The 20,021-nt window shown below is 39.9% G+C and overlaps 1 protein-coding gene across 9 annotated transcripts in view; it reads right to left on the bottom strand.

Annotated features, from left to right (window-relative positions):
• RMDN2 (regulator of microtubule dynamics 2) overlaps window positions 1-18,476 on the bottom strand; it is a 72,087-nt gene extending 53,611 nt beyond the window's left edge. The window contains exons 1-3 of one of the 9 annotated variants that reach the window (XM_082745721.1): window positions 18,143-18,476; window positions 16,227-16,341; window positions 10,406-10,873 (exon numbers count right to left, since the gene is read on the bottom strand). In XM_082745721.1, the coding sequence (XP_082601847.1) occupies window positions 10,406-10,857 (452 nt within the window). In that variant the 5' untranslated portion in view covers window positions 10,858-10,873; window positions 16,227-16,341; window positions 18,143-18,476. Of the gene's footprint in view, window positions 1-2,589; window positions 2,731-10,405; window positions 10,874-16,226; window positions 16,342-17,579; window positions 17,813-17,897; window positions 18,088-18,142 lie in introns of those variants that run through there. The other 8 variants (XM_082745727.1, XM_082745723.1, XM_082745725.1 and 5 more) reach the window with 8 other exon arrangements.
• Window positions 18,477-20,021: the final 1,545 nt, after the last annotated feature.

Here is a 20,021-nt window from a genome sequence, read left to right as displayed (position 1 = left end):
GAGGCACTTTTTAAAATAAAATTTTTATTTAAAAAAATCTTTAAAGTAAAAATTTTGGAAAAAATCTGAAAAATATTCATTTTGAAAAATTGAGACTAGGGGCACCTGGGTGGCTCAGTGGGTTAAAGCCTCTGCCTTCGGCTCAGGTCATGATCCCAGGGTCCTGGGATTGAGCCCCACATCGGGCTCTCTGCTTGGTTGGGAGCCTGTTTCCCTTCTTCTCTCTCTGCCTGTCTCTCTGCCTACTTGTGATCTCTGTCTGTAAAAAAAATAAATAAAATCTTAAAAAAAAAAAAAAAAGAAAAATTGAGACTAAAATATGCATTTATTACCTTTGATCTCAGAGTCCTCTAAAGTCTCAGACACACACACAAATGTGTATTAAAATTATTTAGTTAAAATACCTGGTTTCAGTATTCAATAATTTCCATTATCATATTTTTTACTTACAACTTGATCCTTGTATTAGTAAAAATATCATCTGTCTCTGGGCTATCTGGCATGAGAAATGTTATCTAGCAATGTTGATACAAATGAAAATTTGTGAATTGCTGAATATAGCTCTATAGATGACATAGGTAGAAACACTGTCTGTAATGACTAAAATAGGATAAAAGATGATGTTAAAACTCTCAGAGAATGTCACACATCTAGAAGACATATATCAATGCTTGAGGTTATTTTCAGATCACAGAAATATTACAATAATCATTCAGAAATCCGAGACTGGTCAACCTATTAGCAGTCAATCGGGTAAAAGCCTTAAACAGATTAATAACTTTTGACTTCTAAATTTCAATAAAGTCATAAGCTATTTTTCCAAAGACATACAGCAATTAAAATTAAATTTAGACTGCAACGTGGAGGTCTTTTTTTTTCTGAAAAGGCAGTGAAGCTTGGTGAGATAGACTTTTAGGAGAACTGAGCCATGATTTCTACAGAATGTGCCTGGTGGAAAAATGTCTGATTTAAGCTACTCTTCTAAGAGAGGGGAAAGTATGTGGCAACGTTATTTTAGGAATTGCAATAGTTGAAGATCTGTCTTCGTCATGGAATGGCCATGTTTTTATCTTCAAAGGAATCTAAAGCCATGTCCTTCTGAGGTGGGATAAAGCGAGTAGCATTTTTTTTTTTTACAAAGTGAAGAAAATCCAACATTACAGAAAACAGGGGAAGTTACTCTTTGAGAGGGATGCAGGTGGAGAATGATCTGTATGGTGATTCCGAGAACAGGATGAAGGGAAACTTTCCTTGATTGGCCTCTTTCTTCAATATCGGTGGCAGTTTCGTTTTGTTGACAGGTGTAGGAAACAATACCTCGAAGGGAAGCTAAGGTTGATGTGCTAGGTTGACAGGTGTTTCCACCAACAGTGTGTAGATGGGCTGAAGGATTAGCTCTTATTCCCAAACTCATAAAATGTGTAGGGTTAAATTCAGAAGAACAAGAGCTTAGATATTTTTCAGCAACAGAAATACTTGAGTTTTTAGAAACTCTTTCAATTTCATCTGTATTAAAGATGCTTTGACCACTTGATTGAAGATCAAAAAAACTAGCATTCTCATAACAGGAAATTATACTGAGTTTAGGGGCAGAGAAAAAACTTTGTAATCTAAGGCTAAGATGGTCTGAGGAAGATTTCAAATCACGGGAGGTTCTTTTTTCTTGAGAATCAAAGTTAGCTCTACTGTGTTGATGGTCAGGGAAAATATTGCTTTTCTGAAGTTTAGCAAGTAAAGAATGTCTTCTTCCACAGAGAGACGAGTGAGTAGAAGATAAATGTTTACTTCCTCTACGTGAATTGACATTACATATTGCAGACAGACGAGTTCTTTTAGGATTAAGAGATCGAGGAGTTAAAGAAGAAGCTTCATGCCGCAGGGGGTCTGAAGTAACTTGATCTGCAGGACAATTTGGTCGCAAGTTCTGGTCCTGTTTGCTGCGGCTAGAGTGAGAAAAGTGTCAAATGAGGGGAAAAAAACAAAAACAAAAAACAAGGAGCAGAGGTGGAAACCTGCCAAGCCTTCTGAAGAGTGATATCTACTTTATCGATATGGAAACAATAGGGAATGAGAAAATTATGGCAGCTGAATTGAGGGTCACACAGATGTATCCCCCTCCCCCAAAATGACCTAGTCTAAAAGATTATCTCTACTTGCACAGTACCTGCCCAATCTGTTAAACCTTGGGAAGATCAGTTGAAAGAATCAGGGAAACAGGCAGAAAGACCAGGGGAAACATACCACAAGGCACGAGAACGAAAATATCCCCTGAAGGAAAGGAGAGGGTTTCCTCTTTTAAAAATAGTAAATCATACTATCTGTTTGAGATTCTTGAACTACCACATTTAAAGGAGTTAAGTAGAATAAATGTATGCCCTGTTGACTAGTACATTTTAAAATAGTAACCATGGAAGAAGCAGGACGTCTCTGGAGAGAATACTTCAGATAAAGCACCCAGAGCCCTCATACTCAGTTATTGTGGGAAACTAAAGGAAGCGTTAAAGCTGGGTTCATGAACATGTCAGTGTTCTTTAGCACATGAACGCATATGGAACAACGGGGGTTTTTCTTTTCTTTTTAAAGGCTTACCTTAAGTATTTTCCCATATTGAATTTAATCCAAAGGAAATCTCTCCCTTCCTTCCTAAGCCATCATCCTTAAGCCATAAAAATGCCCTGTGTAGGTGGAACAGGTCAGAAGACTGAACACTTAACCTGTGTGTGGAATTAACATGGCGATAACACAGAATGTGATGACAGCAGACTCTAGAATCTCATGACATCAGGTTCAGATAAAACTGTTCTGTGGCTTGCCTTTCTGAAAAGCTGCAATCCATGTGATGGGGGAATGCGTATTCTAACTTCATCATGTTCAAGGAGTCAGCCAATAACTCAAGAGACGAGAAAACAGGATAAGGCAGAAACGTGTATAATGTCTGCACGATCTTTTGCTTGGGACTGTCTCTCTCACAGCCGCCCTACACACCCCTGGCTTACTAATTCATTCTACTTTCACATGAACACTCTTCACCCCAGGTTTTTATCCCCTGCAGTAATACAGAAAATTACCATTACAGATTTTGGTCCAAAGATATACTGAAGAGGAAAAAAAAACCCCAAAACCTGAATAGCCAACATCATTGCCCCCCGAGAATGAAATAAGCTTTCTCTATGTGGGCAGTAAAGCACGCCATCTGATAGTGCAGGCCAGACTCAGAGATTAGAGATCTGCTGTGTTATTGCTTCTAACTCCTTGAAACAACTTATACCCATTTAAAGACAAGGATAACAGAGTCCTCAGAGAAGAAATACTGTCCTTTCCTTTTCCAAACCAACTTGGAGTCCCATCCGTGTAATAGGTATGTGTGTCAAGCCAGTGATGACAGAAAACAGTGCCTTGAATATAAACTTTTCAACGTCTCAATATTCTGAACACTGGGCTGCCACGTTCTGATTTTTCTTCCCCTTTTAACAATCTTCTTTGGTAAAACTTTTTTTTTTTTTAATTTAAGATTTTATTTATTCGTTGGTGTGCCAGGGTGGCTCAGTGGGTTAAAGCCTCTGCCTTCGGCTCAGGTCATGATCCCAGGGTCCTGGGATCGGGCCCCACATCGGGCTCTCTGCTCAGCAGGGAGCCTGCTTCCTCCTCTCTCTGCCTGCCTCTCTGCCTACTTGTAATCTCTGTCAAATAAATAAATAAAATTAAAAAAAAAAAGATTTTATTTGCCAGAGAGAGAGAGAGAGAGGTACACACAAGCAGGCAGAGGCAGCGAGAGAAGCAAGCTCCTGCAGGTGTCCATGTGGGACTCGATCCCAGGACCCTGGGATCCAGACCTGAGCCGAAGGCAGCAGCTTAACCAACTGAGCCACCCAGGCGTCCCGGTCTTTGGTAAACCTTCCAACAAACTACTTTTCAAAGGCCCAACACTCTCTCATTTTGATCATATAATTGTCGGTTTGGTGATCTGATTTGACCCTACACATAAGCTAATACACTCATCGGTTAATGTCTCACACACAGGTCTTGGGTCAGAAGAAGAGGACTTTAATACACACAGCAAATCCAGCAGTATGATCATTGGCATATTTGTGCTGGTTCTCCCAGACCCCAGGTCCCCCACAAGGGCAACGCAGAGGGCCTGGAGACCCCTGCATTTGCTCTGACTTGTGTTACAAAGAAAGGAACGCTGAGCTTAGGGAACCCACTACACTGACCACAAGCAGTAAGCAAATCTGCTAACTGTGCTGTTGGTGCTGGAGGGGAAGATCACTTCATTCCTCAAGGTTTCTCCCCACAGTCCCGACACATGCCCTGGACAAAGAGTGGTCGGTCATGCAGACCTTATACCCTTCCCAAACACGAAATCAAAATGAAACATAGCCCTAAATATAAAATGCAAAACTATAAAACTCTGAGTAGACAACACAGGAGAAAGCCTAGATAAATTTGGGTCTGGCAATGACTTTTTAGATAGAACACCAAAGGCATGTTCTTCCACTTCAGCCCACTCCTTGGTATTAGTTCCAAAAGGCTCAGCACTCTACGCTCTTCGCTCTATCCCATGTAACACATTCTGCCTGAGCAATGCCATTCATTCCTACAGCATTCAGCATCATACTTGGTGGGATGGCCAGAACAGGAACGACCTTCCCTGAAGGAATGCTTCTCTCAGACCTTCAGCTGCTTCCTTTCACAGGCTACCGGCGGGTGAACGCTCATGCCGGCAGGGGCTTCCATCTTTTGCCCAGTCCTGCCTAGGAGGGTCTAGAAGGCAAGGGGACTTGGCCCTTACTGCTCTGTTCTTGGCCTTTGGGGCTCTAGTTAAAGTTAGAGCACAGTATCTCTCTTTAACATTCTGTTACCTTGTTTCAAAAAGATCTGTATTTGACTTGGAAGACTCTGTTTTGTTTTCTCATGTACCTGGGGAGCCTACGTGGTGCTGGGCACAGGGTGGACATTCCCAGAGAATCAATAAAGAGGACACCAACCTTCCTTTATTGTCCCATTTTTAAAAGAAATTCATAGATGAGAAGACCGAAGTATAAATAAACTATGATGAGATGCCCAATCTTAATAGTGTTTGGGGAAACGCAAGCTGAAATCATGATTAGTTACCACTTCATCTCCACCAAGTTGCCTAAAATTAAAAAGTCTAACTGTAAGAATTTTTATGGGAAAATAAGAATTCTCATATATTGGCACACTCTCAGGAATAGGTTAGTAATACAGCATAACACTCTATTTGATCTACAACTCAGCAACCACTTCTAAAATATATACTTTGAAATTATTCCACCAGTGCGTAAGGAAATATGAAGGTATTCAATAAAGCATTGTTTGGAAGAACCAAAAACAAACATCCATCCACAGGGAAATAAGTGAAGGCATATTCATACAACTGGATGCAGCATAGCAACTGAAAAGAATGAAATAAATTTACATACATCAATCTGGAAAAATCTTAAAGAAACATTTGATGCAAAAGTGAGTTACAAAATGTTACATATATAATGCCACTTATGTACATCTTGAGAACCAAACACCATTTATTCACTGTTGACGTAACCATGCACATGTAGGAGCAACATGCACTTTCAAAGGAAGAATCTGCACCAACTTTAAGACAATGGTTACCTCCAAGAGAAAGGACTACAAAAAGGATTTCATTTATGTGGCAATACTTTATTTTTAAAAATCCTAATCAAAAAACAACTTTTGTGTGTGCAAGTATGCTCTTCTACATTCTTTCAACATGAAAGAATACAGAAGCACCACATCATGAAAATATGAAATTGTCTCTCTCTCAAGGCCTTGAGAAATTGAAGTCCAACAGTAAAACTGTCTTGGCAGAAGTAAATAATAGTAAGAATAATAAATGTAAATGAACAAAAGGCAAAGACTATATATTTTGGCTCACGAAATGAAAATTCAAAGATTTTTAAAAAGATTCATGTATCTGTTTATTCTAGAGAAAGCATGAGTAGTGAGCAGGGGGAAGGGCAGACGGAGAGGGAGAGACCGAATCCCAAGCAGCCTCTCACTGAGCATAAAGCCCAAGGCAGGGTTCGACCTCACAACCCACAGATCATGAGCTGAACTGAAAGCATGAGTTGGACACTTAATTGACTGAGCCATGGGCACCCCGAAAATTTAGATAGTTTTTAAAACTAGTTTTTAAATCTCAAAAGCCTTTTCTGTCTGTGGTCTTGCTGGCATCACCATCCTTTATTATTTGTAGAGTAATATCTCAGATACTACATACTGTGGCTTGTATTATGGCTTGGTGTTCTTTTGGGGGTAGATTTGTAGGGTTTTTCTTTTCAAAGAATTGTGTGTCTGTTGATACCATCTGAAGCTATCATATGAACTTAACACTAAAAGGAAAATAGCTACATCAAGAAAAAGAGAAAGAAGGCCTGTAGGATTACTATATAACCATGATTTCCCGAACAGAAATGTTTCATTTTGAAACACATCTAATATTTACTTTTTTAATTTTTATTTTTTTAAAGATTTTTAAAAATTTATTTTAGAGAGAGAGACACAGCGAGAGAGGAAACACAAGCAGGGGAAATGGGAGAGGGAGAAGCAGGCTTCCTGCCAAGTGGGGAGCCTGATGTGGGGCTCAATCCCAGGACCCCGGGATCAAAACCTGAGCCGAAAGCAGACGCTTAATAACTGAGTTACACAGGCAGCCCTCCTTTCTTTCTTTTAAAAAAGATTTTATTTATTCATTTGAGAGAGAGAGAACGAGCAAGCATGAGCCAGGGAGAGGGGCAGAGGGAGAGGGAGAACCATGGGGCTCCATCCAAGGACCCCAGGATCCTGACCTGAGCTGAAGGCAGATGCTTAACCCACTGAGCCACCCAGGTGCTCTGAAACACATCTATTCTTTGTAAAGTTCACTTAAAATGAAGAACTGTCAGTTTATTAGAGGTATTACTTTAAACTAAACTGGAACAAGATGGAACTTTTGAAAGAAAGGTTTCTAAAGCTTTGCATAACATTATGATTTAAAGAACTTTTTAAACCCATGGTTTGATATAACCTTTACAGATAAAAGTTGACAGAAAAAGGAGCAGTGAGAGGCTTGAAAAAGAAAATGAGCTAAAAAGTTTTCAGAAATAAGGAAGGACTTGTGTTTAAGCAGAAAACACTACTGTGAACTCGTGACCTTGAAAATATTTAAAACTATTTTTCTTTAGTGTGACCCTAAATGGGCCCAAGCAAGCTCTGGTATCATCCTGCCCACAAACAGGGTGCATCTGCACACCCGGCTGCTGCTGTCTAGTACAATTTGTCCCTGAAAGGAACCAAAGCTGCCAAGGCAGTGGCTGACTCCATGTCTTGGAGCAGGGACAAAAGCAAAATCAGTAAAAACAGAATATTACCAAGAAGCACAGATGCTTTCCAAGATGTTCACGCTAGTGCTAAGAAGGAAAAGGAAGAAACTTGACAGGCCCTCTGATGGCCACATTATGAGAATTCGAGCCTCTGGGACGATCACCTCCACAGTGAAGTAGATGAAATTAGCTAAGTCCTACAAAGGCATAACTCCCTACGTCTATAATGATACTGTGTATGAAGACAGGCATGCAGAAGATACTATGTGCAGAAAATGGTTTCTACTGATATACCTATTCAAGTTTTTGATACCACCTAAGGATATAACTAGGTTTTTCTCTCTTCTTGTGTAGAAAGAACAGCGTCAGCAAATTGTGACTGGCATCCTTTTTACTAAAAGATGTCAAAAGCTCCAGGAACCTTTGGCAAAAGATAAACTTTACATATGGAACATGCAATTATCATTTGATGTTTAATTTTGCTGTCAAGGACACTGCTGTATCAAGGATACATCTCAACTTAAATATGTTAATGGGGCTATTTTCTTACCATGACCAGTCATTTCTGTCCCGTGGGAGGGTTATCAGGACAGGCAGTCTTAATTTTACACAAATCCACTTTATAAAGACCTTGTTTTTAAAAAGTACATTATTTAAAAAGTTTGTCTCTACATTTTTATTTAGAAAGGTATTAAATTTTTCTATATCTTATTCCTCTCTCCAAAAAAAATCCATGTTAATTGTTTCTTGTTTCGCTTATTTTACTGAAGTACAGCTAGTAGGAAGAAGTTTCTCTCTACTTTATTAAGTATATAATCTATAATTATATACTAGTCCAAGTCATTAGGGCTGGCTTGCCTCTACTCTAGTATTCTGTTGCTAACAAAGGCCCCCAGGATCGAGCAAGAAGAAGGAATGTCTTACCTGACATCAATCTTAAAAAGTTTTTATTAGCCATCTGCGGCTGTCATTCATAAATTTCACAAATCCTTCTTGAATTCACATAAACAATTTGTGCCTACACTATTACTTGAAGTTAATTAAGTCCCACGATTACCTTGTTTTCATTTGTCTAAACTTATCTTTTTAAAAATTTAAATTAATTAGCCAACATTTGGTACATCTTTAGTTTCAGATGTAGGGACTCAATAATTCATCAGTTGCACATAACACCCAGGACTCATCACACAATGTGCCCTCCTTAATGCCCATCACCCCGTTACCCCATCCCTCCTCCATCTGCCTCCCCTAGTTTGTTTCCTGTAGTTAAGAGTTTCTCACGGTTTATCGCCCTCTCTGATGACCCCCCCTTCAGCTTTCCCTCCCTTCCTCTAAGATCCTCTGAGCCTTTACTTATATTCCACATATGAGTGAAACCATATAACTGTCTTTTTCTGATCATCCCAAACTTAACCTTAAACTTAGGAGAGGCTGCCTCTCTTCCTAGAATCTTAGAAGTTCTTGAACAAGCCTGTGCTCAATCTAACCTAAGTCTTTCTTGATGAAAGGTTACCCAGCCTTTTGGCCTCCGCTCCTTCACTAGGACTCCTCCCAGTCGATCCTCTCTGGCCAGGCCTTCGTTCCAACATGTCCTTTCGAAGATGTGCTTGCCACATCAGTGTCCAAGGCTGTGTTGGGATCTTTGTCCTCACTAGAGCACAAAACTGCTGTTCTTTATACCCTTAATAATTAACAGCGCCTTTTCAGAGTTACAGTTGTGGAATATTTAGAACTATTGTCAATTCCTTTCAATCACTCCACTGCCAATTTTAAAATCAGTTTACAACTTGTTGTTGTTCAGGAACACAAATGTTGAAAACCTTCCTGTTCTCTAGATCAACCATTTGTGGCTCTTCCCTATCTGATTTTTCATAGAGTTCATATATATAAAAATGCTAAGTAATTCCAGTCCTAGCATGATGTCAGAGACCTGATCAACTGTTTACATTTCTTTACCTATAAAATCACACTTTTACTCCGACCCACTGTTTCCTCTCTTCTTTCTCCTCCCTTCTCCCAATTCCATGGTGATGTAGCAGAACACTCATTCATCCATGAAATAGTTATCAGCATCTACTCTGTGCTAGGTACAAAAACAAGATGTTAAGAATATAACAAAATAGGGGCACCTGGGTGGCTCAGTTGGTTAAGCATCTGCCTTCGGCTCGAGTCATGATCCCAGGGTTCTGGGCTCATGCCCCGCAGGAGGCTCCCTGCTCAGACGGGAGTCTGCTTGCTGCTCCTCCTCCTTGTGCCCTCTACCTCTCCTTGTCAAATAAATAAAATCTTTTTTTTAAATAAAGAATATAATAAAATAAACATAGTGTCCCTGCCCTAAAGAACCTCTAGTGATTCTTTATTTACTTGCCTATTTTACTCCTCAAAAATATTAGCTGGGGACAGTTTTTTGTTTTTAATCATAAATCATTTGTTTTTATTCTAGAAGAGTGTTTTTTATGTTCTTGGTTTTAGAATTCAAAGGTTTACCACTGTGGATAGTGAGGATGAAACTGAATTACCTGTACCTTCTCAAATCATTTTAGGTCTGCACTAGTCCCCTGGTTATTTAAATTAACTACAATTAAATGAGATTAAGAATTCAGTTTCTCAGTTGCACTAACTACAATGCAGGTGCTTGATGGCTAAAACGGTTAATCACTACCATACTGGCAGCATAGACTTAGACCATTTCCATCATCACAGAAAGTTCTAGCTGAGAGCTCTCCTTGGACAGCTCTTACATAAGGGGTCACACATGGCCACATATAAAAACAGGTTTCACATTCTGGCAAACAATTAATGACTTTTTCATTACTCATGATGGCAACTTGGTGCTAGTAAGTCACTTATATTCTTTTTGTCAGTACAGTCTAAATAATCTTAAATACAGACCGCTATTGAATATAGTTTTAATTATGATGTATGCCAAATAATCATTTCTTTTTTAATCTTATTACTAGCAGAATACATAACTGGAAATGCATAATGAAAATACCTAAATATAATAGCAATAATGAAATAAATAATCAATTCCACATGGGAAACATCATGGAGAAACTTACCCTCCTTCACTTTCTGCTTCCTCTGAACTATTACTTGTTCCAGAACTTTGAACTGTGGCAAGCCTTCTTTTTCTAGCTCTGTGCTGAGGACTTATCTTATGAACAGTTATCCGCCCTCCAAGTTCACCTTGTATATATTCCTCCAGCTTTGGAATGGTTTCTTTAAGAACTCTGATTTCCTCTTTGAGTTCTTCCATATTTATCAGTAATTCATTTAACTTCTCCAATATCTGAAGCTGCCTTCTTTGAAAGATTGCTGCTGTTCCTTGGCCATTATACATTTCATCTTGAAAAGTCATGGAATCAAACTTATTACCCAGAGAAAGAAATTTAGGTAAATTCAGTGTTGTCCTTGATTTACGAACTTTGTGGTACCACAAAAGAAGCAAGCTGATTCCAGTAGTTCCCACCATGATGCCAACTATCAGTTCTTTGTTTGTGGAATGAGGCATTTCTTGGGTTTTATTTCTAAAATTGAAAGCATAAATGTAAATAAATGTTGTTTCTGTCTTTGCCCAAGACAAAAATATTAAAGCTTTCTCAATCAACAAAAGTCAAGTCCCCATCATAGACACACAGACATACACACAGACACACACATGAAAAATCATAAACTAAAATACACTGTAAGTATAATATATTTATTTCTAAAATGTATGTGGCCCAATAGAAATATTTACTTTAAAGATATCACTGAAGTCCCGTGTAAAATTTCAATTTTAATTCAGAATTTGTATTCTACATGACTGATCTGAAATGTATTCTTTATCATATATTTTGAAAGAATATGATAGTGGTAAAAGCATCATTATTCATTTCTGGAAAAAAAAAAAGCTGTTTAAGAATTCAAATTGTGCTTAACTCTTTTTGAAACTTTTATCTGTATAAAATTGGTATGCTGATTTCTGAGTCTTATCCAATCTTTAAGGAAGTTCAAGGAGCTTTTCTTAGCACCCAGTTCACATGTATACTTAGAGCAATAAGCATTTTCAAAGCCCAGGGATTTGGAATATAAAATATATCAGAGAGCCCTGGCAAGTTTGTAACCCACCTCATCTCTGTTTTATTCAGCATGCAGAGCAAAAACACTACCACATGAAGGCTTCATCACCTTTCTTCTTTTGATCCAGACTGCCTCTGCTCCTTACATTTCTATTTCTGAGGTCTTAATGTTTTTATTTTCTTTCGAATTTTCCTCTTTTTTAAAGTAGCAAAAATGTCCTTTCTTTGACTCTTCTCTCCATCTGAACTTTCACTGTTTTACATCCAAGGCTCGAGTGTTTGCCTGCCTAATTCCACACAAACTCAGCTACTTTGACTAAATGCACCATAATTTTTTCTTGGTATATCCCATCTTCCTAGTTTTATTGCTTATTTCTGTTCTTAAAATCAGAAGGCCATTAATGAAAAACAAAAATATAATTAATAATATATTATTAAACAAACATATCTAATATTAAATATATAAGTAAACATATAAAATATAATAAAAAATATAATATTTATAATAGTATAATGTTCCTTTCCTCCCAAGACTTTAAAATGGCAATAAGTATATTAGTACTATAATAAACTTCTGTGTTCAGAATAAAATATAGTGAGGCTTCTTTACAGACTTTGAAGTTCTCAAAATTATTTTCCCGTCCATAGCCACTACTTTGTATATACCTTTATTAAATTTTGTTAGCAATTTGAAAGAAATGTTAAAAATAATGGTAAGCTGTCTGTTACAGGAATTTGAATTCACAAAGTTTTTGGTTTATTCTTCTTGACACTTTCTCAAGGAGCAAATTAATAGAACACTGCCACCTATGATCCCCAAGAGAAAGGAAACACATGAGATAAGTCCTGTGATCTCCCTGGGTTTTTAATTTGAGGCATTTCTGGACTACGGCACAGGAACAGGAAAACCAAACAAAGCCTGGTAGTCTACTGAGTTGAACAGAGAACAGAGTTCAGAGAATCTGAAGGACCTAGAATTTGTGTGGCACAGTAGCAAAGATGAAGGAAGTATATAGAGAAAGAGCTCTAGAAATATGCATAGGAGTCTCCTTAAATCTTTAACTGAATACCAGTCTGAATTTGCATAGAGTCAAATCCCATCAGCCCAGGCAAATGAACAAAGTCCAGGAAATTATAAACCTAATTATTCCTAAAGATTACACAAAGTGTTTATCAAATATCTGAGGCTTTCAGTAGAGATTTCAGAAGGCTAATACCTTGGAAACTAACCTTAGAATTAAGATCTATTTAGATTTGTTCTCAAATAGATTAAAAATGAGCCTCCAAAGGACCAAACTAATTCACAAATAATTTAACTGCCTTCAAGAGAAAGTCCAAAACTCTTTAAAGAAACTGAAAAAGTTCAGAATACAATGACATAGAATCACAATGTTGATCATCCAATCGAAAATAACTAGATACACAAAGAAGCAGGAAAAGAATGGAGATGATGTAATTAGCAGACAGGATGTTAAAATAATGATTACAAATATGTTCACTATTTAATATAAATATTAAGAATATGTTACAGGGGCACCAGGGTGGCTCAGTTGGTTAAGCATCTGCCAACGGCTCAGGTCATGATCCCAGAGTCCTGGGATCGAGCCCCACATTAGGCTCCTTGCTCACTAGGGAGCCTGCTTTTCTCTCTCCCACTCCCCCTGCTTATGCACCCTCTCTCTCTTTGTCAAATAAATCTTTAAAAAAATATATGTTACAGAAAAACAAACATGATGAGGAGAGAAATAGAAGGTGTTAAGCAAAACCAAATAGAACTTCTGGAGATGAAAAATAAAATATCTGAAATAAAAAAATTTTTTTTTAAGATTTTATTTATTTATCAGAGAGAGAGGGGGAGAGAGCGAGCACAGGCAGACAGAATGGCAGGCAGAGGGAGAAGCAGGCTCCCCGCTGAGCAAGGAGCCCGATGTGGGACTCGATCCCAGGACGCTGGGATCATGACCTGAGCCGAAGGCAGGTGCTTAACCAACTGAGCCACCCAGGCGTCCCTGAAATAAAATTTTATTGATTGAGATTAACGGAAGAAAAAAACATTGAGGAGAAAAAAGTCGGCAAACCTGAAGACAAAGTAACAGGCAAAAAAACAATGAAGTGACATCTTTAAAGTACTGGAAGAAACTCTCAACTTACATTCTATACCCAGTGAAATATTTTTTAAAAGTGAGGGTAAAACAAAGACTCTTTAAAGTGTTTGTTTTTTTTCCTAAGATTTTATTTGTCAGAGAGAGAGAGAGAATGAGCACAAACAGGAGGACTGGCAGGGAGATGGGGAAGCAGGCTCCCTGCTGAGCAAGAAGCCAGAGGTAGGACTTGATCCCAGGACTCTGGAATCATGACCTGACCCCAAAGCAGACGCTTAACAGACTGAGCCACGCAGGCATCCCAAACAAAGACTTTTTTAGACAAAGGAAAGTTGAGAGAATTCATTGCCATCAGACACGCACTAAAAGAAATGCTAACAGAGGTTCTTCAGGCAGAAGGAAAATGATAACAGATAGAAACCTGAATCTACACAGAAGACTGGCAAGTACGAGGGTAAATATGAAAGTCATTTTTCCCACTTTAAGATTTCTTTATAAAATATTTGCTTATCAAAGCAAAAATGATATTAACCAATTATAGGGTTTATAACATATGTAGAAGTAAAAAAAAAAATGAGGACAACAATAGCCCAAAGTATGGGAGGGGACAAAGTAGAATATACTGTTGTAAGGGTCTTGGATTATAACACAGTGTCATTATAGTAAGTTAAACATGTACTGTTGTAAATCCAAGGGTTAAAAACTAAACAAACAACAGGGGCACCTGGGTGGCTCAGTGGGTTAAGCATCTGCCTTTGGCTCAGGTCATGGTCCCAGGGTCCTGGGATCGAGCCCTGCATCGGGAAGCCTGCTCCTCAGCGGGAAGCCTGCTTCCTCCTCTCTCTCTCTCTCTTTCTCTCTCTGCCTGCCTCTCCTCAGGATCTCTGCCAGTCAAATAAATAAATAAACAAATAAAATCTTAAAATAAAAAACCAAAAAAACAAAACAACTAAACAAACAACAGCAACAGTTTAAAAAAACTCCTTAAAGGTGTAAATAATAAGCCAAGAGTGGAGATAAAAATGTAGTACTAAAGATATTCAGTTAGTCCAAAAGAGGTCAGAAAAGGGTGAAAAAAAGAACGGGCAAAGAGAAAGCAAGTAAGGAGAAAAGAAATGATGTCATGACTATATTGGAAAATGGTGCCAAAAAGATGGGATAAATAAAAGCATTTCTATCTGGGCATGGACAAGATCCAATTCTTTAAGAAAAGGAATATAAAATGATGAAGTAAAAGATCTGGGAATCACTGAAGCACGAAACTTGAGAAGGCAGAGGGATGGATGGTCTGCAGGGCACAGGCACAGACCTTGACCTTTGATGGAAACACAAACCGTTCATTCACAGGAAGGAAAGAAAAGGCAGATTATGTGAGCAGATTCAGGAAGGTGGGTAGATGGGACAGTGGGAGCTTATGAAAGTTCTCTGTGGTTGCTTCATTGTTCTAAGTGAACTAGGAAACCAAATAAACAGCTGAGAGTGAGGACAGGGAAAGGCGCACTGGAAAGATGTGAATTCTGAATTCAGTTGTGTACCTGAAATGTGTCTTTCTAGAGTCTATAGCTCATGATCACATATACTTGGATAAAGCATTGTTTGTTATCCTCTAAATGAGCAACTAAATGTGGTGCTTCAAATGGTCCCCCATTGGAGCGTGAATAGGATTATCTCCAAGAAATCTGCCTAAGAGAAAGTGTTTTCGGATTCCTGAAGTAATAGACTAGATGATATGCACTGAATGCAGGGAGGATCCTAGCTAGATGCTCCATTTCATCACAGGTCTCGGTGTAAAAGAGAAGGACTAAGGATTTTAAAATAATAACTTTTCAGAAATTACTGGGATTTTAAAATAATAACTTTTCAGAAATTACTATATCCAAGAGAATTAAGACTCCCTTCTTCTAAAGCCAAAGATTCTAGGAGAAAGGCTGAGTGCTTAATCTGGCCTACCTGACCTCAGGGAAGTTTTCCTGGTATTAATTTATTTTTCAACAAGCATTTTTACCTAACTGTTAGGATGGAATTGTAAGTCTAGCCTTTCGTCCTCTCCTATCCTGTCCAGGAGACACGTCAGCAGTAGATTGGGATCAATTCAGCTAAAGTTGTGGGTAATTATTATTAGCTGTACACTTATTTACATACACATACACACACACACACAGACACACACGGACGCACACAAAATACATCACCAAACTAAATTATTTTGAAAGATTATTGCAAAAAAGGCAACAGATAATAATAAAAGTCACTACATGCCCATGACTTCCATTTGCATTATGTCTACTAACCACGCATCAAACTCCATCTTCTTGGCTTTTTGTCAATAAAAAGATTAATGCAGAATGTTCCTATGCTGATCCGGAAGTCTATTAAAAGAAATCTTCCCATTCTGATTGCTTTCTTGGCTCATGGGCCTTCCTTGAACTTTACATGAGAAAAATGTAGCCTAGTTTGAAATTATTTTCATTTAATCAAGTAAATAAATGGGAGTTAGGAAGGCGATCTGATCCCTGAGACTGTCCCAGGTTCAAATAAGTGGCCAGGGGCATGAATTTTCGTTTGACCTTTCCTTTAGGAATCGCACCAATTCCAAATTATATCTTGGAGGCAGGTCCTGTTATTATCTCTATTTTGCAGAAAGCAAACTGAGGCATACTGCCTGCTGTTAAGTCATTTACCCAGGGGCCGTGGGACTAGGACAGGAAAACCATTACCCTGATAAGTCCTGGACGAATGGCTGCCTGAGGAAGATTCACAGAGCATCCATAAGGATATGAAGGAGGGTGCTGCCTGGGCAGAGATGTTCCCAGCTGAAACAGGATTGTAGAACTATAAATATCAACAGGGGGAAAAACTAGAATCAATCAGTGGAGCAGGTATTGCTTTTAAATAACCACAGTTAGAGACTAATAGTGCAAGCTATATTTGAGTTTTTTTACCAGTATAAAATAAACCTGGTTCTAAGCCACCAATCTGAAAAATGCCACTCATTAAAAAATAGTAACTAGCAAGGGCACCTGGGTGGTGCAGTTGCTTAAGCGCCAGACTCTTGGTTTCTGTTGAGATCATGAGCTCAAGGTCCCGAGATCGAGCCCTTCCTCCGACTCACCTTTGAGTCTTAAGACTCTCCCTCTCCTTGTTCCTGTCCCTCGCACTCATTCTCTCTCTTTAAAAATAAATAAATCATAAAAAAAAACTAGCAAAGTAATAAATCAGAACACTTGCTTACCTGCAGTATAATTTCAAAGGCTGTATTACATTATCTGTGTAACTTCTATATGTCTATCAATTAGTGTATTTACACTATCCTTTAGTATAAAAACACAGTAATTAAAAAATGTATTGACTAGATAATCAAATGTTAAGTATTAGTCCCCTTACAAGTCTTGATTTGTAAGGTGCCAGTAATAATAGAAAATGACACATTATTTTCATACAAAATATTGTCATATAAAGCTAATGGGTAATACATAATTATTTGCAGATGAGAACCAAGAATCCTACTGAAGTAATAAATCACCAAAATGTTAAGGCTAAAGAAATTTTTACATTAATTTTTAGAAATGGAAATTGTGCTTTATCAAATTACAATGTTTTCAGCCATATCTACCATATATTAAGTTAATTCATCAGTAGAATCTTAGGGGGTAATTACATAAAATATGTAACTCTGGTACTTGGAGGGACGTATGAAAAATTTTGCAAGAAGGGGAAAGAAATACCATGGGTTACACTCAGGCCTGAGGTTGGATTCCCATAGGATTGTCTCTGAGACCTTGAACTGGCAATCACAGCGACCTGGCTAACCTAGTATTTCCAAGTGAATTCTAATACTCCTTTTTCATCAGGTTCTCATTAGTTTTCCTATTTAATAATTTTTTTTTTAAACTCAGGGCTCGCTGATGTTTGGCTTCTTTGCAGATATTTGGGGCACTGAAAATTTGGCCTTTCTTTTGTGTCAAGTAGAGAACCGGAGTCTGAGCAAAACACAACAAAAAATGTTTGCCGGAGACTGAGCGGCGACCCGGCGTCTCCGGCTGAAACCCCTTCGGCTTGCAGGGACCCACCGGGGCGCGCAGCACACCGCCAGCTTCCCACGCACCCACGACGGGCGGCCTGCGTGAAACACCGGCGAGTTCCAGGACTGCAGCTTCCAGACGCCGGCTCGACGCGGCTGCTCCGGAAGGGGAGAACCACCACCCGCCGGGGCTGCCCGCGGGAGGACGCGGCGCAGCGCCGGCCGGCGGAAGGATGCCCCGCGGGGCGTCGGCGGCAGGGACCCCGCGGGACCCGGAAGTGCCACAGCGGCCGCCGGAAGTGCCGCCTCAAGCCCTCCGCTCCGCGGTCGCGTCCGGCCTCCGCCAGGCGAGCCACCCATTACCCACCTCCCCACGCACCTCAGTTCGCCGCTCGGGCTTCTTCGCGGTCGGAGAACGGGGACCCGGGACCTGCGGCCGGGCGGACGGGAGCGGAGCGGCGGCCGGGCGGACAGCAGCCGGCAGCCCGCGGGTCCCCCCGTCCGGCCCCGCGGCCCGCCGCGTCCTGACCCAGATAGCGGAGGCGCCGGGGGAGGAGCCCGCGGCCGCTCGCTCTACGGCTCCCGCCTCTTCCCGCGGGGGGTTCGACTTACCCGGGCGGGCAGCCAGCACACCTTTTCCAGAAGGAGAATGCGCTCCGCCGGCGCCTCGGCCCGCACCGCATATTGTTGCCGGGATGCCGCCTCCCCTCCAAGCCTGTCTCCCTCGGGTCTCCGGTCCTGGCTCTGGGCCAGCCGCGACAGGCCCAGCGCGTCTGTCCCATCACTGCCGCTCCCCAGAGCCGCCTGCACCTGGCTCCCGCGCCCAAACTCAGCCTCCCCCCAGTATACCCTTCTTTGTTACCCCTCCTAGGCATAACCTTGAAGTTCCATCTTCATTACAGGGTAGGGGGGCAGACGTCAGATTTAGGCTTGCAGAGAACTTAGTCTTGATTACTAAATTCCCCACCAATGCACTGAATGGAATTAAAAACAGGTCACTCCTATTTGTTAAGGGAAAAAAAAAAATCTTGCTCTATGAAAAATGGAAAGGCTTGTTTTATCATCTATACAATGCTGTTTACTGATGGGGGTTCTCTAGGATCCTGGAGACTCTAAGGTGTTTTTTGAGTTTTAAGCAAGCTGCATTAAAGAATAAGCAAGCCTAGCCATAACCACAGTCATTTTATTGAAACAAAGTTATATTTTGGAAGGCAGTAGGCTAACACTTCAAAGATTTGAAACTAGCTAAAATAGCACTCCATTCCAAAAACCCCTTTCTCATTTTATGGTTTGCAAGGATATCACAATACAATACTAATATTTGTTTTGTTTTCCAGAATACAATATATTGTAAACCTGTTATGCAAAGTGATAATAGGGTTTTGTTTGTTTGTTTGTTTGTTTGTTTTTTTAAATAAGATTTGGGTACAAAAGAAACTATACTGTCTCTTCTATAATACTTAAAAGAAGCTTAAAGCACCATGCAATTTAAGCTTTTCCAGAAGCAGCCCACTGAGTTGTTCACTGCTATGTCCTCAGTACACAGCACAAAGGAGATCCTCAATAAAAACATGGAGTGTGAGTGGAGAACAAGGCCTTACCAACTTTCTGCTTCAAGAGGAAGATGGCAGCTGGTACTGACTTGTTCTTCAAGTAGGGTCAAGTCGCTAGACTCTGGTTTGCCTACTTAACACCTGCTCCTCTGCCTGCCACCAGTATCTTTGATTCTGTTCCTTGCTTAGTAAAAATTATCTTGAGTGGTAGAAACTGAGATAGTGGTAGCCATTGATCTTTGGTTAAGTTAAAACTAAACAGCATAGAGAAGAGATACCCTTGCCAGGAACTGTTGTAGGGATAACCTAAAAAAGAAGGAATGACTCCCCTACCCTTCCTCAAGTATAGCATCAAAGGAACTACTAAAGGGGGGTTTGGGAAACAACAGGGGTTTCAAAGTTTCTGTTGGCCATGGGCAAATACTTGTGTTCCCCCAAAGTTCATGTATTTAAACCCTAATCCCCAAAGTGATGTAATTTGGAGGTGTGGCCTTTGGCCCATAACTTGGTTATGAGGTTGGAACCCTGTGAATAGGATTACTGCTCTTATTAGAGGACTGAGAGGCCAGAGATCTCTTTTTCTCCAAAGTGAGGATACAGTGAGAAGCCTGCTGTCTGCAACCTGGAAAACGACTCTTCCCAAAAGCCAACAACACTGGCACTGTGATCTTGGATGCCAGCCTCTGGGGCTATGAGAAATAAGTGTCACTTAAGCCACCCAGCCTATGGAAATTGGTTCTAGCAGCTAGAACTGATTGAGACACTTTTCTCCATCAAAACTAGCACAGTGCTACAATGATCTGACCCTTCCCAGTTTGTCTTCACCTGCTTCTCCAGCTTTTCCCTACCAGACATCATTCTATACTTCAGCTATAGCCAAACTGCCTTACCACAGATTTTCCAGTCTCTGTGTGCTCTTCAGGCTGCTTTCTGTGCCT

This window comes from Mustela nivalis (genome assembly GCF_964662115.1).
Source record: "Mustela nivalis genome assembly, chromosome: 8".
NCBI lineage: Eukaryota > Metazoa > Chordata > Mammalia > Carnivora > Mustelidae > Mustela > Mustela nivalis.
The sequence above is the reverse complement of the archived record's forward strand: the minus strand, read 5'-3'. Positions and strand labels throughout refer to the sequence as shown.